Genomic DNA, 21,677 nt, shown 5'->3' on the forward strand with positions numbered 1-21,677 from the left:
TGACTATGGCATGACTACCATAAGGGCAAACGACAACTGCCTACATATAGTTTTTCAAGGTAACTTCTTAAAGTTCAAAAATAACTTAAAGTGATGGCCTTTCACAGCAGTCCATTGGTCCGATCACTATACCGGTAACAAAAGCCTTCATCAAAGGGAAGCTACTCTAATCGTAACACTACGGTGATCGTAACTCCCGTATTTAACATAGGCTTATGACAGTCGTCATGAATCACTTCATGGAAATGGGGTCGATGAGTGACATAACAGAATAAACGCGGATCAAAGTGAAAATGAGTTTGTAAAGTAATACCTGATAAATATAAATCAATAGAATTGACAGAGGAGATACTTTTTTTTAATTTCACTGGAAAATAAAGTGACATGTCAACAGTGACCGACAACTGACTAGGTTAACATGTGCACAATTTCCTTCAAGTCTTTATCTCGTGTCCACCGACTACGCAAGTATAACGACTGTCAACAGAAACTATTCACTGATACAGTGTACTCACAGATAAAGTCCTAGCTATCAAAAAGTGGCCAGCCAATTAAACCCCAAATCAAGTGTTGCACATACACGCTCCAATCTTTCACCTGCCATGGGATCAATGGGTAATCATGTCATTGAGCTGTTATTGATTTTGCACTGGAAGTAAATGCTTTTACTAGGAGTTGAATGGAAACAGCCCTGAGGGGGATACAACAAACTTGTGCTACTTCGTCCCACTGCGGGTTGCCGGGGCAGAGAGTGTGACAGTCAACAACCACATCCATCAAATCCATGCTCCAACACCATGGGAATAACTAAAATTCATAATTCACAATGAATCGTTCATTGACCAATAGTTACTGTGTATTTATCACTTCAAGCTTGTGAAAATCAAATGTTCCATGGGGATGCAATATAAACACATCAGGATTTCAAACTAAATACCACTGGCACACAAATTGGAAAAAATTGATATTTTGTTCAAAACTGTGATTTAAAACAACGACTATTATTGCCTTATTTTCAAAGGTATTTTAACACTGCATTTAATACAATCATGTAAAAATAAAAATCGTCCTTTTGGGATTCTGTTATCAGTGGAATATAAGTACCTCGGCCAAGCATCACATTGGTCATAACTACATTTATATGAGTAGAAACTATTTAATTCCCATTTGGGAATCTTTACTGACAATTGCTGCAGACTAGGGCCTGAATATTGGCCCCTGAGCACGTCCAGATAAATCCCTGTACACTAATTTGTTGATATATGTCATACACTTTCAGCAGTCTCATGGATTCTGGTATGACCAAGCCCAGAGTTCAATTTTTCTGACAATAGTATATTGCACATTTTCAAAGAGCTGTTGTAAACTAGATTCTGAAAGACACTAATATACAGAACATGTCCTCTCTTTGATGGAATTCATCAACAAATCCACAACTGATTCCTGAATTATCTGAATATCAACACATATCTGTAAATCTTATCATAAGATGTACCCTAGACTAACATTTAGTCCCAGAAATAAAGTTATCTCCTTTAAAAAAACAACTTATCTACAAGTACAAAATAACAAAAAAAATCCAAATGAAGCCCAGAACAATGCATAATTTGACTGCTGAGGCAATCTAGACTTGCCAAACCATTCTAGACTTGAGTTTCCTCTTAAAAATGATTGTGTAGGGTGTGGGAGACAAACAAGATGGGCCTACAAGAGTCCAAGTAGGGTTTGACAGGGATGGGATAGATTCTTATACAAGGGTGCCACACACATTGCTGGATAACATGCTGATCCTTGGCACATAATTTATTTCCATTGATCAACATTACACTGAAGATCAGGGAATCATATCAGCTCTTGACAATTATTTCCTTAAAGAACTAAACTGACGCATTTCATTATCATCATGACTAATCCTGCTAACATTATTCACTTCATTAATTTTAGAAATAAACTATAAGTCCTTTAAACACAAGTACAAGTTGCTTAGCAACAAGTTTTCATGACTTGCTTGTATAAACACTGTCCATGGTTTACTGATATTATTGGTGAGGTGAAATTGGGTTTAATGTCGTGTCCAAGATTATTGCACTTATATAGCGACGTGCATGCATGTGTGTGTGTGGCTGCTTGTACTAGTCCGGACTGATGCCGATTTATAGTGCTAGCACACTGAGATACCATGCCGTAGTTTTAACTTGAATACCCCCACTCAGGCACAGTATACTGACTCTGAGCCGACCAGTCCTTATTTTAGCCCTTTAATGCCGAGCGCCAGACAGGGTAACAACAAGTACCATCTTTTAACGTCTCTAGGTATGACGCGGCCGGGGATCGAACCCCGGACCTTCCTCTCTCCGGGTGGACGCTCTACCACTAGACCACGTAGGCGGGCTACTGATATTATAAATCCTACAGGTATTAGGATACATAAATCATATTCAAGAAAACAGTAAAGTTTTCAATTCAATACATTACGTTCTTCACATTATCAGATGCCAGGTGCGATTTTCACTCTGGGTTGCATTGACAGAGATGGATTTGACTCGAAGTAATAGTGGGTGAGGATAGTCAACAGATAGTGGGTGTGGGTAGTCAACAGATAGTGGGTGTGGGTAGTCAATAGATAGTGAGCATGGGTAGTCAACAGATAGTGGGTGTGGGTAGTCAACAGATAGTGAGTGTGGGTAGTCAACAGATAGTGGGTGTGGGTAGTCAATAGATAGTGGATGTCGGTAGTCCACAGATAGCAGGTGTGGTTAGTCAACAAATAGTGGGCATGGGTAGTCAACAGATAGTGGGTGTGGGTAGTCAATGGATAGTGAGCATGGGTAGTCAACAGATAGTGGGTGTGGGTAGTCAACAGATAGTGAGTGTGGGTAGTCAACAGATAGTGGGTGTGGGTAGTCAATAGATAGTGGATGTCGGTAGTCCACAGATAGCAGGTGTGGTTAGTCAAAAAATAGTGGGCATGGGTAGTCAACAGATTGTGGGTGTGGGTAGTCAACAGATTGTGGGTGTGGGTAGTCAATGGATAGTGAGCATGGGTAGTCAACAGATAGTGGGTGTGGGTAGTCAATAGCTAGTGGATGTCGGTAGTCCACAGATAGCAGGTGTGGTTAGTCAAAAAATAGTGGGCATGGGTAGTCAACAGATTGTGGGTGTTGGTAGTCAACAGATAGTGGGCATGGGTAGTCAACAGATAGTGGGTGTGGGTAGTCAACAGATAGTGGATGTCGGTAGTCAACAGATAGCAGGTGTGGTTAGTCAACAAATAGTGGGCATGAGTAGTCAACAGATAGTGGGTGTCGGTAGTCAACAGATAGTGGGCATGGGTAGTCAACAGATAGTGGGTGTGGGTAGTCAATGGATAGTGAGCATGGGTAGTCAACAGATAGTGGATGTCGGTAGTCAACAGATAGCAGGTGTGGTTAGTCAACAGATAGTGGGCATGGGTAGTCAACAGATAGTGGGTGTGGGTAGTCAACAGATAGTGGGTGTTGGTAGTCAACAGATAGTAGGCATGGGTAGTCAACAGATAGTAGGCATGGGTAGTCAACAGATAGTGAGTGTCGGTAGTCAACAGATAGTGGGCATGGGTTGTCAACAGATAGTGGGCATGGGTAGTCAACAGATAGTGGATGTCGGTAGTCAACAGATAGTGGGGAGTCAACAGATAGTGGGTGTGGGTACTCAACAGATAGTGGATGTGGATCACCTACAGATAATTGGTGTTGTTAGTCAACAGATAGTTGATGTGGGTAGTCAACAGATAGTGTGTAGTCAACAGATAGTGGATGTGGGTCACCTACAGATAATTGGTGTTGTTAGTCAACAGATAGTGGATGTGGGTAGTCAACAGATAGTGGATGTGTGTAGTCAACAGATAGTGGGTGTGGGTAGTTAACAGATAGTGGGTGTGGATATTTAACAGATTATGGTAGTGGGTAGTCAACAGATAGTGGACGTGGGAAGTCTACAGATAGTGGATGTGGATAGCCAACAGATAGTGGGTGTTGGTGTGGGTAGTCAACAGATAGTGGATGTGGGTAGCCTACAGATAGTGGGAGTGGGTAGTCAGCAGATAGTGGATATGGGTAGTCTACAGATAGTGGATGTGAGTAGTCTACAGATAGTGGATGTGGCTAGTCAACAGATAGTGGGAGTGGGTAGTTAAAAGATAGTGGGAGTGGGTAGTCAACAGATTGTGGATGTGGGTATTCTACAGATAGTGGATGTGGCAAGTCAACAGATAGTGGAGTCAACAGATAGTGGGAGTGGGTAGTCAACAGAAAGTGGGCATGTGTAGTCTACAGACAGTGGGTGTGGGTAGTCAACAGGTAGTTGGTGTGTCTAGTCAACAGATAGTGGGTGTGGGTAGTCAATAGATAGTGGGTGTGGGTAGTCAACAGATAGTAGGTGTGAGTATTCAACAGATAGTTGGAATTTGTAGTCAACAGATAGTGGATGTGGGTAGTTAAAAGATAGTGGGTGTGGGTAGTCAACAGATTATGGGTGTGGGTAGTCAACAGATATTGGGTGTGGGATAGTAGGTGTGGGTAGTCAAAAGCTTTAGAAATTTGCACTAGTCCTATAGTCCTTGCCAAACTGCCCAATGCTAAAGGTATAATAAGGACTAGTAGAAATTTGCCCTTTTTAAGGGTTTTGCTATATATACGTTATCATTATAAGGACCAGTGGACAAAAACTGTTAGTTTCTAACCCTGGTCAATAGAAAGTGGGTGTGGGTAGTTAACAGATTGTGGGTGTGGGTAGTCAACAGATAGTGGGAGTGGGTAGTCTACAGATAGTGGGTGTGGGTAGTCAACAGATAATTGGAGTGGGTAGTCTACAGATTGTGGGTGTGGGTAGTCAACAGATAATTGGAGTTGGTAGTTTACAGATAGTGGGTGTGGGTAGTCAACAATGACAATGAGAGACATAATCAGATTAACATAACATGCAACATTAATTCTGAGATGTCAACAGATAGTGGGTGTGGGTAGTCAACAGATATCCGGTGTGGGTAGTCAACAGACAGTGCGTGTGGGTAGTCAATGAATAGTGAGCATGGGTAGTCGACAGATAGTGGATGTGGGTAGTCAACAGATAGTGGATGTCAGTAGTCAACAGATAGTGGGCATGGGTAGTCAACAGATAGTGAGTGTCGGTAGTCAACAGATAGTGAGCATGGGTAGTCAACAGATAGTGGATGTCGATAGTCAACAGATAGTGGGGAGTCAACAGATAGTGGGTGTGGGTACTCAACAGATAGTGGATGTGGATCACCTACAGATAATTGGTGTTGTTAGTCAACAGATAGTTGATGTGGGTAGTCAACAGATAGTGGGTAGTCAACAGATATTGGATGTGGGTCACCTACAGATAATTGGTGTTGTTAGTCAACAGATAGTGGATGTGTGTAGTCAACAGATAGTTGGTGTGGGTAGTTAACAGATAGTGGATGTGGATAGTTAACAGATAGTGGGTGTGGATAGCCAACAGATAGTGGGTGTCAGTGTGGGTAGTCAACAGATAGTGGATATGGGTAGTCTACAGATAGTGGATGTGAGTAGTCTACAGATAGTGGATGTGGCTAGTCAACAGATAGTGGGAGTGGGTAGTTAAAAGATAGTGGGAGTGGGTAGTCAACAGATAGTGGATGTGGGTAGTCTACAGAGAGTGGATGTGGCAAGTCAACAGATAGTGGAGTCAACAGATAGTGGGAGTGGGTAGTCAACAGAAAGTGGGAGGTCAGCAGATAATGGGAGTGGGTACTCAACAGATAGTGGATGTGGCTAGTCAACAGATAGTGGGAGTGGGTAGTTAAAAGATAGTGGGAGTGGGTAGTCAACAGATAGTGGATGTGGGTAGTCTACAGATAGTGGATGTGGCAAGTCAACAGATAGTGGAGTCAACAGATAGTGGGATCGGGTAGTCAACAGAAAGTGGCCATGGGTAGTCTACAGATAGTGGGTGTGGGTAGTCAACAGATAGTTGGTGTGTCTAGTCAACAGGTAGTGGGTGTGACTAGTCACCAAATAGTTGGAGTGGGTAGTTTACAGATAGTGGGCATGGGTAGTCAACAGATAGTGGGTGTGCTAGTCAACAGATAGTGGGTGTGGGTAGTCAATAGATAGTGGGTGTTGGTAGTCAACAGATAGTAGGTGTGAGTTTTTAACAGATAGTTGGAATTTGTAGTCAACAGATAGTGGATGTGGGTCACCTACAGATAATTGGTGTTGTTAGTCAACATATATGGTGCATGTGGGTAGTCAACAGATAGGGGATGTGTGTAGTCAACAGATAGTGGGTGTGGGTAGTTAACAGATAGTGGATGTGGGTAGTTAACAGATAGTGGGTGTGGATAGCCAACAGATAGTGGGTGTCGGTGTGGGTAGTCAACAGATAGTGGGTGTGGGTTTTAACAGATTATGGGTGTGGGTAGTCAACAGATATTGGGTGTGGGATAGTAGGTGTGGGTAGTCAAAAGCGTTAGAAATTTGCACTAGTCCTATAGTCCTTGCCAAACTGCCCAATGCTAAAGGCATAATAAGGACTAGTAGAAATTTGCCCTTTTTAAGGGTTTTGCTATATACGTTATCATTATAAGGACCAGTGGACAAAAACTGTTAGTTTCTAACCCTGGTCAATAGAAAGTGGGTGTGGGTAGTTAACAGATTATGGGTGTGGGAAGTCAACAGATAGTGGGAGTGGGTAGTCTACAGATAGTGGGTGTGGGTAGTCAACAGATAGTGGGTGTGGGTAGTCAACAGATAATTGGAGTTGGTAGTTTACAGATAGTGGGTGTTGGTAGTCAACAATGACAATGAGAGACATAATCAGATTAACATAACATGCAACATTAATTCAGAGATGTCAATCTGATGACAGGTGGTAAATAGTTTAATGATGACAAATGGCACACATCTGGTTTGGTATTGATCACTCTGATCTAAATTCACAGGGATGAATAGAGAATTTGGTCAAATTATAATCAATTGAAACAGGTGTTGAGTCACATTTATTTGAGTATCATTTGGCCTCAAACAGAGGATTGGACCATGACCATGCATGAATCCTGTGGTTGAGTATTGAAACTTTCACAAATGATAGACAGAATATAACAGAACATGACAAGAACAGCAGTATAATGATTATACATTTTTTAGGTAAAAAGAAGAAAACATTTCACCCAAATATCAATTTTACATCTTGATAACGTTTCTCCAACTGATACTCCTTGTATCTGAATTTTCAAATTACTTCTAGTGAGAACCCGTGAAGACTCAGGGTAGAATAGGTTGTCAGCAACTAAGTTTGGCGTAAGAGGCGACTAACGAGATCAGGTGGTTAGGCTCGCTGACCATTGCATGGATTGATGCTCATGATGTCAATCACATGATTGTCTAGTCCAGGCTCGATTATTACAGACTGCACCAAAGTGCGGCGTAAAAATACCGGGTAACAAACATCTGAAAATTTATTTAAATGACTGACAGTCTATGGCATTTTTTGTGGTCACATAAGCGTATCCAAATGGATGTCATAATCAAGAAGGTTCTTGCCAAATGATTAGTGCTGCTTGTGCTAACATGGTTTGTTTGTGGTGTAACGCCACACTCAGCAATATTTCCACTCCATGATGGTGATCTATAAATAATCGAGTCTGGACCAGATAACCGAGTAATTGACATTATGACCATTGATCTACTTAATTACGAAATGATGACATGCATCATCCAAGTTAAGGAGGATGACCACCCGCTCCAGTTAGTGGCCTTTTACAACAAGCATGGGTTCCTGAAGACTAATTCTAACCCTCATCTTCACAGGGTGGCTAACATGGCGTGCAAAGAACAGTGAACATCAAACATATGTACACATATGAATGTGTTAAACATGTAATTAGTATGAGTGAGTGTATGTGTATGGTTTTATGCCGTTTTCAACAGTACTCAAGCAATACCATGGTTGGGGACACCAGAAACGGGCTTCACACATTGTGCCCAAGTGGGGAATCGAACCTGGTTCCTGAGTGTAATTTGTATGATGAGTGACAACAGCATTAGACTGCATATGAATGTGTAGATGTGTGGACACATTGTAGGTGTCAAAGAATGGATTTGTGTAAATATATGAACTATGTGCTTCAAGCATTAAAACTCCTATAATTGGTCTTTCTTGTCATTTACAAGTATTTCACTTGGCCAATCTGACAATGCCTTTATTGTTCATTCTGAATAGAATATTTTGGTGTTTTTAAAAAATCGTCTGATTTAGTTAGCCACTAGTTGATATGGAAGTTTCGAATAGGATGGATATGTGGTTGAATCAAAATATGCTGTTGACATTATTTCCAAAGCTCTGCCATTAGAACATCTAACCTTTCATAGACTAGATCTAAGTGTTGACAAAACTGTTACGTTTTGCAACTGATGATAATCGATAAGTAAACCTTATGATTACAAATCTGAATGATCTCAACAAACAATTAACTGTAGCTGATCATACCAATACAATCCCAGTTAGAATGGGGATGCTTTTGGACATGGCTGACGCCAATTTCTTGACATGCATATCCTTTCATATCTTTGAGATTTTAAAATTATTGGCCCAATATCGATTTTAGATGGTTAGTCTAATCCTAAACGCAAGAAACTTCAAGTTCAAACTTTTACTTTTCGGTCACAGGATACAAATGCAATCAATTGATGCAAAAAGCTATGAGTAATTTTACACGACAGCTTACTTACATAACTGTAAAAAGATGGAAAAGACGATATCTGTTCGGTGTTGCAGCGTTGATCTTTAGCTTCTCAGAGTCGTCCACATCATCAGCCAAACTATCTCAAATCATCCGCGACGAAACGCAATGAGTTATCTCCCTTAGTAACATCGCAAGCTCTTTCCCAGCGCGTGACGCTTTCGTTACACATGCAGTAGTGCAGAGAGTTCCGGGAACAGGCTATCGCTGTGTGGAGCTTACATCAATCGGAACAGCTCGGTAGAACTCGGCAGATACCGTTTCGTTTGCTGAAATAAGCTTTTGGTCCCCTCACGCAAAAGCATACATCTATATCTATATGTACGTCTTCGCCTCAGCTTTATACAATTAACGACAATAAACATAATCATTCCTTGTCGTGTTGTGAAAGCCAAGTCCTCTTTTTTTTTACACTTATTAAAAGGAAAAGTCAAGCACTTGTCTACCATATTGTCGAATTTATACTAGGCTAGTGGTTAAAGCGTCACGCTGAAGACCCGGGTTCGATTCCCGCCATGGGTACAATGTGTGAAGCCCATTTCTCGTATCCTCCGCCGTGATATTGCTGGAATATTGCTAAAAGTAGCGTAAAACCATACTCACTCACTCACTCTTACATGTATCGATATCATCTTTCATATTTGTGGAAGTATTCTAGCTCTTCTGTATGTACAGAAAACGAATATGGGTCCGATGTACAGATGGACGAGATGTAAACAAATATGAATAATATTAAACAGGTACATTGTTTGTTATAGATAAAGGTATTTAAAGAAATAATTTATTGAACATATGTCTACATATGAATGGCGAAAATATATTTAATTTTCCTTTCAAAGGGATATATTGCTATATTTATGTTTTGTTCACAAGTTTTAGTGCTGATGTTGGGAGGTTTACCATCTTCAATGATAGACTATATCTGAGTGTATTATGATAAAAGTATCTATATTCCCAGACAATTGGGTCGTTTTAGAACTTGGATTCTGTGTTAAAGCAGCGTTAGCATGTTATAGCGAGTTATATTTTCCTCATGACACAGAGTGACTGAGTGAGTTGGGTTTAACGCCGCTTTTAACAGTATTCCAGTTATATCGCGGCGTGTCAGCTTGATGGGGGAGGAAAGCCCGAAGTGATGCAGGTTTCAGGCGTTTACCGCTTCGGCGAAACCCACGAGCACGGGTATGGTACTGACAAACCTAGGAACATAATCGGGGCGAACCGGGATTCGAACGCCGCACTCAGCAATATTCCAGCTATATGACGGCGGTCTGTAAATAATCGAGTCTAGACCAGACAATCCAGTGATTAATATCATGAGCATCGATCCACACAATTGGGATCGATGACATGCATCAACCAAGTCAGCGAGCCTGACCACCCGATGCCGTTAGTCGCCTTTTACGACAAGCATAGTGACCTTTTACGGCAAGCATGGGTTGCTGAAGACCTTTTCTATCCCGAGAGAGAGAGAGAGAGAGAGAGAGAGAGAGAGGGGGGGGGGCTTTTTTAAAAATATATTATATTTGTTTGTTTATTTAATTGTTTGTGGATTAACACCGCACTCAGTATTATTCCAGCTCTATGACGGCGGTCTGTAAATAATCGAGTCTGGACCAGACAATCCAGTGATTGACATCATGAGCATCGATCCACGCAATTGGGATACGATGCATAAACCAATCAACAAGCCCTACCAGCCGATCCCGTTATTCGCCTCTTACGTCAAGCATAGTCGCCTTTTACGATAGGCGTGGATTTCTGAAGACCTTTTTTACCCCGGGTTTTCACGGGCCCAATATTATGTTTAATCATGGACAAGGTATATAATATATATTTGCAAATAAAGCTGATTTATGTCAAATGATTGTCATAGAATAATTCTTATAAATCAGAATAAATTATCAATGACATTATGTGTTCCATTTAATCCATTACATTAAATTATTATAACAAGTCATGAGAGCATGCTAATCTTGTACGGAACTAAGAATATGTTGGGTAGCTTTACTTGTGACGTCACACCGGAAGACCAATCAGGCACGCGCTCCCCTGGCAACGTTGATAGTAACTGGATCCAAGGCGTACCACCATAATGTTCTCAGCTTCTCGCTTTGTAAATAATTAAACATGCCATAGAAAGTAACGGAAACTTTCTCAGACTTTCAACATGACAGAAGCAATGCAAGGATTACTGGCAGATGCCAAAAAAGGCAGATATTCCAGCATTCGTGACAGTTTGTCCGAAGATGGTGAGTCTACAAGGATTTTTTGTCAACACTCATGAGTAAAGGGAGCACTTGCTAGGGTCAAATTATTAGAACAATAACTTTTTGTAATGTTGATTGAAAACATTGGTGGTTTACTGATTGGAAGTAATACCGATTCTGTTTGTAATAATTTCAGATGTTGCCAGTGTCTGGGAAAATGTATCGGCATTTATTGACAAGCAGATGTCACAACAAAAGGTGAGCCATGAAATTTTCTTGTGACAAGCAACATAATATATGATGTTCTGGATGTTCTCTGGTCTTGTAGCACATTGAAATTTATATTATACATTCCGATTGTTGAACAGCATGTATTAGTTCATTCCAGGAATAATTGCTAAGTTGTATACACAATACAATCTAACTTTTTTATAGTAAATAAATTTGTTAAGTTGCACAAAGACTTAGGATGTGCTTTGAGTGAATGTCATTGGTACCACAACAATAAATACTAGCCCTATGTGTTTTGTTATTTTTCAGGGTGTACAGATACCTGTTCTGGGTACATTCACATTTTCTCAGAAGAAATTAGATATTGGAAATAACAAGTTTGTTCTGATACAACGACCAGTATTCAATATCTCAGAGAAATTTGCCCAAACTCATGGACTACAGTTCACAAGGTATCATGTACCAGGTATGTTTTGCAATTGAAACTGTATGACATAAAACATGAGACATAGTGATATTCTGCACTATGAGTGATGCAAATTGTCACATCTTTGATCTTCAGTCTATTATGAATAAAGTGTTCACATGTTTTAGATTAATTATCACCTTTAGAATACAATACACCTTTAGAATGTACAATACACCTTTAGAATGTACAATACAACAACTTCTTGTGAGGATGATCACTGCCGTAGGTCACATGTCAAAAAGACAAGAAACCAGTTTTTGTAAAAATCTGTCGGATGTGAACCCGCTACCTTTGGATTGTTAGGCCGACAGCTAACCGACTGAGCTACGTCCACACTGTGAAACTAAGTGCAAATTTACCTAGACATGCCTATGACGTTATGGAACTGAATGAAAATGGTGGAATAGGTGACAGACACTTACAAAGGTCACGGGTTGGCATGGTGTCTTGTGACTTTAGTCTACAGACGCTTACAAGTGATCCCAATGCCATTTGGCACACTCGTTTCATTCAGTAATATACAAATTACTGAGTGGCGAGGAATGAGCCGATATGGTGCGAACCGAAAACGGCGTCAGGCGATGACCTTGCAGGTGCGCATGCTTGACATGGTATTTTATAATTTGTCAGATGATTTTTGTGACAGAAAAGTGTGGTAGGGAACACTGCAAGGATAATGTGGATCATAGTAAGGAACGAGGGAGGAATAAACATTTTTTAAATTGCCATGCTTACTATAAATGCCGGGAACAAGGATGAGGTATTTCTAGATTGCAGCGTAGTATACAAAGAAATAAAAATGAACTAGGATTCTCACTTTAAATCCCATTTATAATCATTTTAGCCATTTGAAAAAAAGAAAAACAAATTATATTGAAAATAAAAGTGCTTAATAAACTGGCGTTTTCTATCAAATTCGCTGCCACAGGCTATATTTAGTAAGCATTTATTAGAAACTCAACATCGCTGGGCCTATTCAGTGGAGATGATAGGTCACTGAGAAGAGCTTATGCACACTCGATAACCCCTGACGTCACAGGGCATTGTTTCGCTGGTGTGACTGGCAACAAAATACAACAAATTACGTCATAGGGTATTGTGACCTGTTTGAAAAGTTTGTGGTACAGTATTCTAAAGGTAGATCAAACATATGTGTTGCTATAAAATAAATAAAAATAGGATCAGCAGTAAATATCTTCTTGATTTAAAAAAAAGAAGTATATGCCTTACTCATATGAGATTTGTTAGATTGATCAACAGAGGTGTGGGCCAAATAGTAAAAATAACCATTTGTAATGAATTAAGTAAATAATTGCATACACTGGAAAATTGGTGAGTGTAAGTAAACAGCTCTTGATTCAACATTATCATGATAATGCATGCTGACAGCTTTTGTTAATTGAATTTTACTCACCAAACCCACTGAATTGCTTATTAAATGTTAATTTTTTGGCCCTTCCATTCTAAAATATTGATAGATATAATTGTGGTGTACAGATATGTCTGTATTGAATAGGATGTGTCTTTGTTGTGCATCAATGGTGTAATGATACATTCATTGGTAGCTCTAATATAACATATGATGAAAATGTGTATAAAAATGGAATGATATTTACATAAGAGAAAACACATATGAATATCAAATGCAATAAAGCAACATCAATTTATCTTTTTTTATTTTGTTTGCCTCCAGCTTTATGGTCATATTGTCCATGAATATCCAGCAAACAGTAATTAAGATTGGTCCAGCATAGCCATCATAAATCAGTACATGCTTTAATTCACCTGTTTTAATAATGCCTGATTTTTTTTAGAAGTAAAATGTTCCATATTTTACCAAAATGCCTTGTCTGACGTCTACTTGTTCATTTTGACTGGCATCCTTTGCAACCCCTTTATTTTTTCATTATATTTTATAGCTTGTACTTGATTTTATAGTTATGATCTAAGGGATTTATCTCATCTTCCCGAGGCAAGGGAGTTAACTGACTATTAAAGTCCAGTTTCCACCCTTGCCGAACTAGGCTGTTTTGGCTGGACTAAAGAGCCAATGCATAGTCCAATCAAAAGCACGTGGCGAAATTGACATCTGGTTTGTAAACTGCCGTGAAGATTTCGGCCAATTGCAGGATTTTCAAGCATCTGTACCGTCAACTTAGCATTAATAGATATTTTTCAAATCTTTTCATGTTTTTAATCAAGGTGCTAACATGATTTGATGTAATTCGCGAAGTAAGACCCATTTTGTTACAGTATAGAGCTTGATTATCGGTCACATCATCTTGACTGGGTGCCACCATTTTGTTTGAAGCAAATGCAGTGATGTGAGAGGTGGAATCTGATTGGTCAGTAGGAGGGACATACCTCGGAATAGCCACTGGTGGCACCACGATCGAGCCCAGAAATTCCAGACTAGTTTGGCAAGGGTGGAAACTGGACTTTTACAGTCAATTAACTCCCTTGCCTCAGGAAGATGGATTTAACTATGATCAAATCTAAGTGCCCCTGCCTGCAAACTGGGAAAAATTGTTATTTGTTTCAAAATTGGAAATATTTTAGGTTCTTATTTTCCTAAATACAGAAAAACATTTTATCTTTGAATTTTAACATGTGCATTCTTCCCCTATAATGGTCCTGTTATCAGTGAAATATGAGTCACCTCTACCATGTCTACTTAGCCATAACATTAGTTTTAACTATAACACCTTGAACTGGGAAATAATTAATTCCAATTTGGGAATTTTTGCTGACATTTGCTGCAGACTTGGGGCTGAGTATCAGCCTCTGAGTAGCTTTAGATAAATCCCTTAGCAATTTTGCTGATTCAATCTGTTTTGTCTCCTACCAGGTCAGATCCCAGTGGTGCCTCTCAATTTTGCTGCTCTATCATTTGAAACTCCATTTGATCGTGACACTGTGGAACGTTGTGTGAAGGAAATCCTTAATGCAGTATCCCGAGCTGTAGGTGCCAAAAGAAATGTTGAACTTACATTTACTGGAATAGGAAAATTGTCTGTTCGTGAAAACAGAGTGAAGATGAAATTTTTCAAGGAGTTTGTTCGGCAAATGGATGGATCAGGGAGGCTTGTGGATGCCCTACAAAATGTAAGTTATTTATTTACATTCCTGTGAATTTACTTTTTAATGGTGTTTCTAATTAAAATAACAATGTATTTCAGATAATGTATTTCTTTTCACTTGCAGCAAGAAAGTTTTCATTGTAAGCAAATCAATAAAAACTTTTAACTTACAAATTCGTAGGCTTACTGTTACTTGGGATGTCTGGCTTAAGTTCATATTACATATTGATAGAACATCCACACTTTTTGTATCATAACAAGGAAGAAACCAATCTCATTAGAATCTGATCTTAGTTCTTGCTATCGCTAAACAAAGATCTGAGGACATCCCATTACGGGTCACGTCAGAACGACCTTTCATCCAACCAATCAGACCGTCGCTTACCAGATCCTGAAAGTGACAGTCGGAATGTGTTTTCGAATCATGCAACCACGATATATTTAACACAGGGTATTCTGAATGACAGCTGCCTTTTGATTGGCCAGTGTTGATTACTTGTCAGTCATTTCATTGGTCGGTCAAAATTCGTGAAAGGTCGTTCTGACGTAACACGTAAAGGGATGTCCTCAGATCTTTGTTTAGCGGTAGCAAAAACTAAGATCTGATTTTAATGAGATTGGGAAGAAACAGATCTCTTGATATTAGAACTGAATTCAGGAAAAGGGTAGGGTAATTTAGGTTGATGATTTTTATACGTTAGGTTATGCTGCAGTTGACAGACATTCCGCTTGTTGGTAAACTAAAAAAAACCCCAGGATCCATTCCTGTGGTTCTTGCGATCTCAAATTACCCGCCCTTGATTTTCATTAGCTGGTTTGGTTTGCTATGTTACTCAGTCTAACGGACCAATCAGAATCATAAATGTGAGTTACTAACCAGCCTCAATGTTGGATTGGCAATATCAACACCATGTCAGCCAGTCCCATTGATTATGATGAAGTTACCGAGAAAATCAACATTGAAAATCTGACTGACACTCAAAACAAAGAACTTAAATATTGTTTTGACAAATATAACCGATATCTTTATGTCCATTAAAACTGGTCATGGCAAGTCTTCCCTTACCCATTTCCTTTTTCCTTATCTCGATGTTTGATTGGTCGGTAAAATGTCACTGAAAATCAAGGGCAGGTAATTTGAGATCGTGAGAACCACGGAATGAATCCAGGGGTTTGTGAAGGTTTACTGAAATGCAAGCCCTGGAGATATATAGAGGATGCAAATAGTCAAAAAGGCTATGACAGTGAATGATTCAATAGATGTATAGGACAGCCCTACAATCTGATGAGATTCCCATATTAGTACATACATTTCAGTCACTAGAACAGACAGAATGGGTAAGTCATTCCTTAACTTTACATTTCATAACTGTAGACCTACTGTAGTTAGGGAGTAAAATACTGAGCTTGCATTTGTTGCTGTCAAGTCCTTGAAGTTATATGGTGTATATACTGTAGATATTCCCCCCATCACAAAGGTGGAGGGCAGGTGATTGGATGCTGTCCGTTCATCCTCTGTCCACTCATTTTGTAGAAAGTGTCTAACATCTCTATAAATTGTTTGAAGATTATAATTGAAGCATTATTTACAAACAGGTCTTCTTGTTACTGTTTATGATTCCAAAGTATTTCCAGCTAGATGATGGGCCACAAATTTACCACCCATTTTGTCATGAGACACATTTTGTGTGACATGTTTACGTAGTATCTGGTGGATGATAATGGAGTTGGTTTTAAGTCATTGTCAATTTTTAAAGTTAAAGTGGGGGGCATATGTGTCCCAGTCGTCTAAGGCGCTGCGATTCGCTGTGCAGAGTTGCGTCCATTGGGCACACCAGAAACCTATGATTGTGGGTTCGACTCCCGGTTCGCCCTGATTATGTTTCTAGGTTTGTCAGCACCATACCCGTGCTCATGGGTTTCACCGAAGTGGTAAATGTCTCAGACCCGCATCACTTTGGGCTTTCCTCCCACATTAAGCTGACATGCCGTCATATGACTGGAATACTGTTAAAAGCGTCGTTAAACCCAACTCACTCACTCACACTAAAGTTAAAGCACTGGTATAATGTTATGATAGTATGGCCAAGAAGACGTTTTAGATGTGTACTGTTGTCTAACAGTAAAACACATGCTTGTCTGGCGCCAGTATTGGTTTATGCGTACTTTTCTGGCAAAGGAAGAAAACAGCCAAATGCATCTATTAACAAACACATATTTTTTGTTGTTAAGATGTTATTCTTCAAAAGGGTTTTGACTTGTCTTGATTATTTGTCAAATGTTTTGGTCAAAAGAAAGGAGCTGGTGGACGCATTTTGCCACACGAGGATTGAAGTTCCTAGATAATATCACATAACCAATTAACATCATTAATTAGAAAAGCATTTAGACACCTCACCTTCACTGTGTTTACTCAGTGGCTGTAATGGCATTGTATAGAGCTTTCTGTTCACGCAGTATCTACATGGTGAGCTACAGGCCTTGGCACCTATACTTATTGGTGGTATTTTTTAAGAAGTAATTTTTTTCTATTGCTTGATGTGTGCATGACCAAAGAATATACATTGAAGAGAATAGTTTTTCTTCTCTTTTTTTTTTCCTTGGTAGACATGGTCATTTTACTGTAGATAAGTCCTGACTTATCATCAAATTACAATTTATTTTATTTTTAATTGTAGAAAATTAGGCAGTTATTTGTTACAGTTAACAGGCACATTTTAACAAATATTTGAACAGCTAGGTGAAGTTGTTTATGTTAGTATTCCTGTTTCCTGGGTGCTTTTCCATTTGTCTGCAATCTCGAACCAATCCTTTTAATCAAACTTACTTAAATTCATCTGGTAAATAGTAAATCAGTTGTAAATCTTTTCCCATTTCACTATAATGGCATTCTCAAAGACATACACATGAATATAAATGGCACTACATTTGTGTTTAGTGGGGAAATTTCAAGATTTTTGAAATGGCTGCTTGCACACTGGTGGCAGTGACTTTAGTACTGTCAATTTAAATATAAAAGAGTGTTGTCTTTGAAGAAATTTATGCAAATATTAATATGTTCTTATGGATATTTTAAGGGTCAGGGTATGTAAATGCACATGACTGCATATTCATTAGTATTGAATAATGAATTCAATTCATGAATGGATACGGTTCGATTCACCGAATACACGAGTGAATTGTAACAGCCCTACTGGTTATGATCGTTGGTCTGTCGGCTTGTGAGTTTCACCAGAGTGGTCAGCAAGTCATTGAGTCATTTCCTCCATTATTAAGATGACACTGTTATATGGCTCAACCACTTGGGGCTTTTCTCTCATATTAAAGGCGGATTCAGAGTGGGGTCCAGGGAGTGCGAATCCCCCCTTTTGAAAACTAAATGTAGTAGAGACTCTCCCCTTTAAAACCAAATGTAGTGTGTTGTGGAGAATCACCCACCCACCCACTGGGAGAGGATTTTGGACCCTTCCCAGCGGTAGAAACTAACAGTTTCAGTCCACTAGTCCTTATAGTGATAACATATAGCAAAACCTTTAAAAATGGCAAATTTCTACTAGTCCTTATGATACCTTTACTATTGGGCAGTTTGGCCAGGACTACAGGACTAGTGCCAATTTCTAACCCTGCTTCCCTTTCGAAAATGTTGGATCTGCCCTTGCGTATTATGGTGACACAGTGTGATGTAACTGACATACTGGTCAAAGCGGTCACTCTCACTCATTTGCTGACCTTACTTGTCAGAAAGAAAGTTTACTGACACTGACTGAAACTGTGGCTGGTTGCAGACTGCACAACTGCTCTACCTGCAGACTTGACACAGTCACTACATCATGGCGAATTTTGAAAACAACTTCCATGGTTTCATGGGAAACTAATGCTTCAAGCATGCCTTTGTGTAGTATGAAATTTATGATCTCAAAATGAAAAGGAACCTTTCCTATGGCATGTAAATGTGTTGTATAATTGATATGTGAATAAATATCAACTCACAAGCTATCAGCGTTAGTCCTTGCCGAACTCCCCAATAGTCAAGGTATCATAAGGACTAGTAGAAAAAGTTGGTATTATTTGGTTTTGCTGTATGTTATCATTATAAGCACTAGTGGACTAAAACAGTTAGTTTCTATCCCTGACTATGGTTGCTCGGTGTTAATTTTAATTCAGCTCAGGCTGACCAACACTTCAGTTAATTGTTTACTTCAGATGTAGATGTAAACAAAACGCGACTACGCTTGTTGTAAGAGGCGACTAACGGGATCGTGTGGTCAGGCTCGCTGACTTGGTTGATGCATGTCATCGATCCCAACTGCATGGATCGATGCCCATGATGTCAACCACTGGATTGTCTGGTCCAGAATCGAGTACTTAGAGATCGTCAGCTGGAATATTGCTGAGTGCAGTGTTAAACAAACAAACAAACAAACAAACAATATAAACAAAACTTTAGATAAAATAGAGGGTTACTTTAAGTTATTGTACAGCATCTGTACATCAGGTTCAGCTGACAATGTTCAACAGTACTGGCATGAAAGTCGACCATAGCCTTCAGACTTCAATAGTATGTCAAAGCTGAATATTTAATTTTGTCCTAGCACCAATTCTTGCTTTCTAGAATATTTTTTATCACAGATCATAGTTTCTAGAAGATTTCTATAAAATCTAGCTGTGTAGTTTGTAAACCACAAAATATGGACTAGTTAGTTGAAGGATACCATGTTGGAAGCATGTTTCCCATGCATTGTTAGTCAGTGATATCATCTCAAACTTCTAAATATAGTTGGGCTGTCCCAGGAAAACTTACTGTGTTGATATCAAACTGTTAGCATGATGTTTCCTATGTATGTAATTAGTTATTAGTATATTGTAAGTTTGTGTTACAAATGGCTAGTCAAAATTCGTCAACACTATATTTTCTTGAGTATAGTGCGCACCCAAGCATAATGCACACCCCATGCGAATTCAGTATTTGGGGGAAATAAATCGGATATCATGCGCAGAAAGAAATTACACCGCACCACTTTAGCAAATGGGTGATAAGAAACTTGGTCAGTACAAATTTGAAAATTGAGATACAAAATCACCAGACATGTTGTTCTACCGTTTAAATTGATTTTTTTGTTTTGCTAAGGATTGTTTTACATCCAGGGGTTAAGATTACCTTGCATATTTTCTCATAAACTAAGCCAGAAACAGCAATCAGCTGTACACACGTTTTCTTGGAATCTCCCGGTGATTCGGTTAAAACTGACCCAATGATATAACTTTACATTTCGTAATTAATTCCAAGACAAAGTTGAATTTATTTTTGGTCATCAGTGTTTCCCAATTTCTTCGTCCCTGGCATCTCATGAAAACAAACAACTAGTAGTGGCCATGCTTTGTCATGTTTATAACACACATGCTTCGCAACACTCAACACGAGGAACCAATATGTAATATGTAACCGACTCCTGGCTCATGTCACTGTGCAATCAAACAAAAAACATTAGCCTAGTCCTCCCTTGATACATATTGCATATTGGTTTCCTAACACATTGATGAACAATATCTGTACTGATGTTAAAAACTTCTGCATCGTAACTGAAGGTAATAAAATCTCACATGGTTACCTCCCTTAACATACACACCGCTTCTCCCCAGTTCTGACTCTTTTCTCCTCCTTTTGAGTTTAGCCTAGTCCTTAAGCATTTAGAATGTTATGACACAAGTTTTATAAAAGAAATTAAATTAGGTCTTTTTGATGAAGAGATCCTTCTTTATATAAAGTAGGATTTTTGGAACATGTTTTTGCTTTTTAAGTAATTATTTTTCAATACAAACATCATGAATACATGCAGAGACCATATAATAGTCTATTACATGGTCTCTGATACATGTTACCATTTGTTTTTCATAAGGTGAGTTTACACTTCTTTGATAAAAAAAAGGGCATAAAATGTGAAAGAACAGATCTGAAACGCTATAATTGAATTTCAACCCAGTTTTGGAACGTGAACTGATGACAAGCAGAATTAGCAAGAGTTCAACCTGACTGCATACTGAATTAGTCATATGGACAATAGTATCTCAAAATTCAAACTATAATTGGGTTATTCCTTCTTAACTTTGACAATTAAAACAGAAATTTGCTTGTGAAACCAATAGTAATGACATGTGTTGACTTTGTTGCAGCGCCCAGGGACTGTGGATTCCGTCATATCAGAACGGTGTTTCTCTCGACCACTCACCAGCAACACCCTTGTTCTTCCAAAGTAAGTTGTGTAACCATGGTGATGTGTTTGTGGTGGACTTGAGAGTGACACTAATCAGCATTTATTCCCAACACAGTCCCTGGACATAGGGAACTCTAAAAAAAATCCAGAACTAATTGTACTAGACATTTTACCGTTTAGCATCTTCAACAGAAAATAATGATGGTATATATCTTTGATATGCTCGTAATTGACAGAATTTACAAATTATTGCTCCAACAATGAAAAAGTTAATATTTTTCTAATTTGAATCTTAATGTTATAAAAAAATATTATTTAAATTAACTGTCTTATCAAGGGAAATGATAAATGTTTCTTGGGAATTGCCTGTTTAAAGATTTAAAGATCTTTTTTATTTTAAATATTAATATTAAAATTAAAATACATATTTTATTCAAAAATGTTAATATTTATAATAAAAAAATAATGAATTAGCAATCTATTATCCAATTGTCAGAAGGACACCATCAGCACTGATTACTTTGGGTCCATGTGCCTTATATTTTCCCCACATGTTTGGGTTAGGGTGACAACAGTAGTTTAAAGTTTCATGTCAGTTTTGAGGTGCAAGATATATGAACAAATGTCTGTCCTGACTACCTGGGTGGAACTAACGCTGACAGCTGTGAGTGCTATATTGGACTCTCTGTGATAACCCCTTGTGACAAGAGT

General features: G+C 38.8%; 2 protein-coding genes across 5 annotated transcripts in view; one reads left to right on the top strand and one right to left on the bottom strand.

The window, feature by feature from the left end:
• Positions 1 to 8,856, bottom strand: part of LOC139474020 (protein C-mannosyl-transferase DPY19L3-like) — a 48,986-nt gene extending 40,130 nt beyond the window's left edge. The window contains exon 1 of the mRNA XM_071256877.1: positions 8,754 to 8,856. The gene's annotated coding sequence lies outside the window, so the exon portion shown is untranslated. The remainder of the gene's footprint in view (positions 1 to 8,753) is intronic.
• A 1,973-nt stretch (positions 8,857 to 10,829) lies between these two features.
• Positions 10,830 to 21,677, top strand: part of LOC139473830 (coiled-coil domain-containing protein 81-like) — a 31,694-nt gene continuing 20,846 nt past the window's right edge. For 2 of the 4 annotated variants that reach the window (XM_071256592.1, XM_071256593.1), the window contains exons 1-6: positions 10,830 to 11,016; positions 11,171 to 11,232; positions 11,515 to 11,671; positions 14,523 to 14,779; positions 16,072 to 16,092; positions 20,926 to 21,005. In XM_071256592.1, coding sequence (XP_071112693.1) covers positions 10,935 to 11,016; positions 11,171 to 11,232; positions 11,515 to 11,671; positions 14,523 to 14,779; positions 16,072 to 16,092; positions 20,926 to 21,005 — 659 coding nt within the window. In that variant the 5' untranslated portion in view covers positions 10,830 to 10,934. The remainder of the gene's footprint in view (positions 11,017 to 11,170; positions 11,233 to 11,514; positions 11,672 to 14,522; positions 14,780 to 16,071; positions 16,093 to 20,925; positions 21,006 to 21,677) is intronic. The other 2 variants (XM_071256594.1, XM_071256595.1) reach the window with 1 other exon arrangement.

Source organism: Haliotis cracherodii, unplaced genomic scaffold, assembly GCF_022045235.1.
Source record: "Haliotis cracherodii isolate W230 unplaced genomic scaffold, xgHalCrac1.p SCAF_3, whole genome shotgun sequence".
NCBI lineage: Eukaryota > Metazoa > Mollusca > Gastropoda > Lepetellida > Haliotidae > Haliotis > Haliotis cracherodii.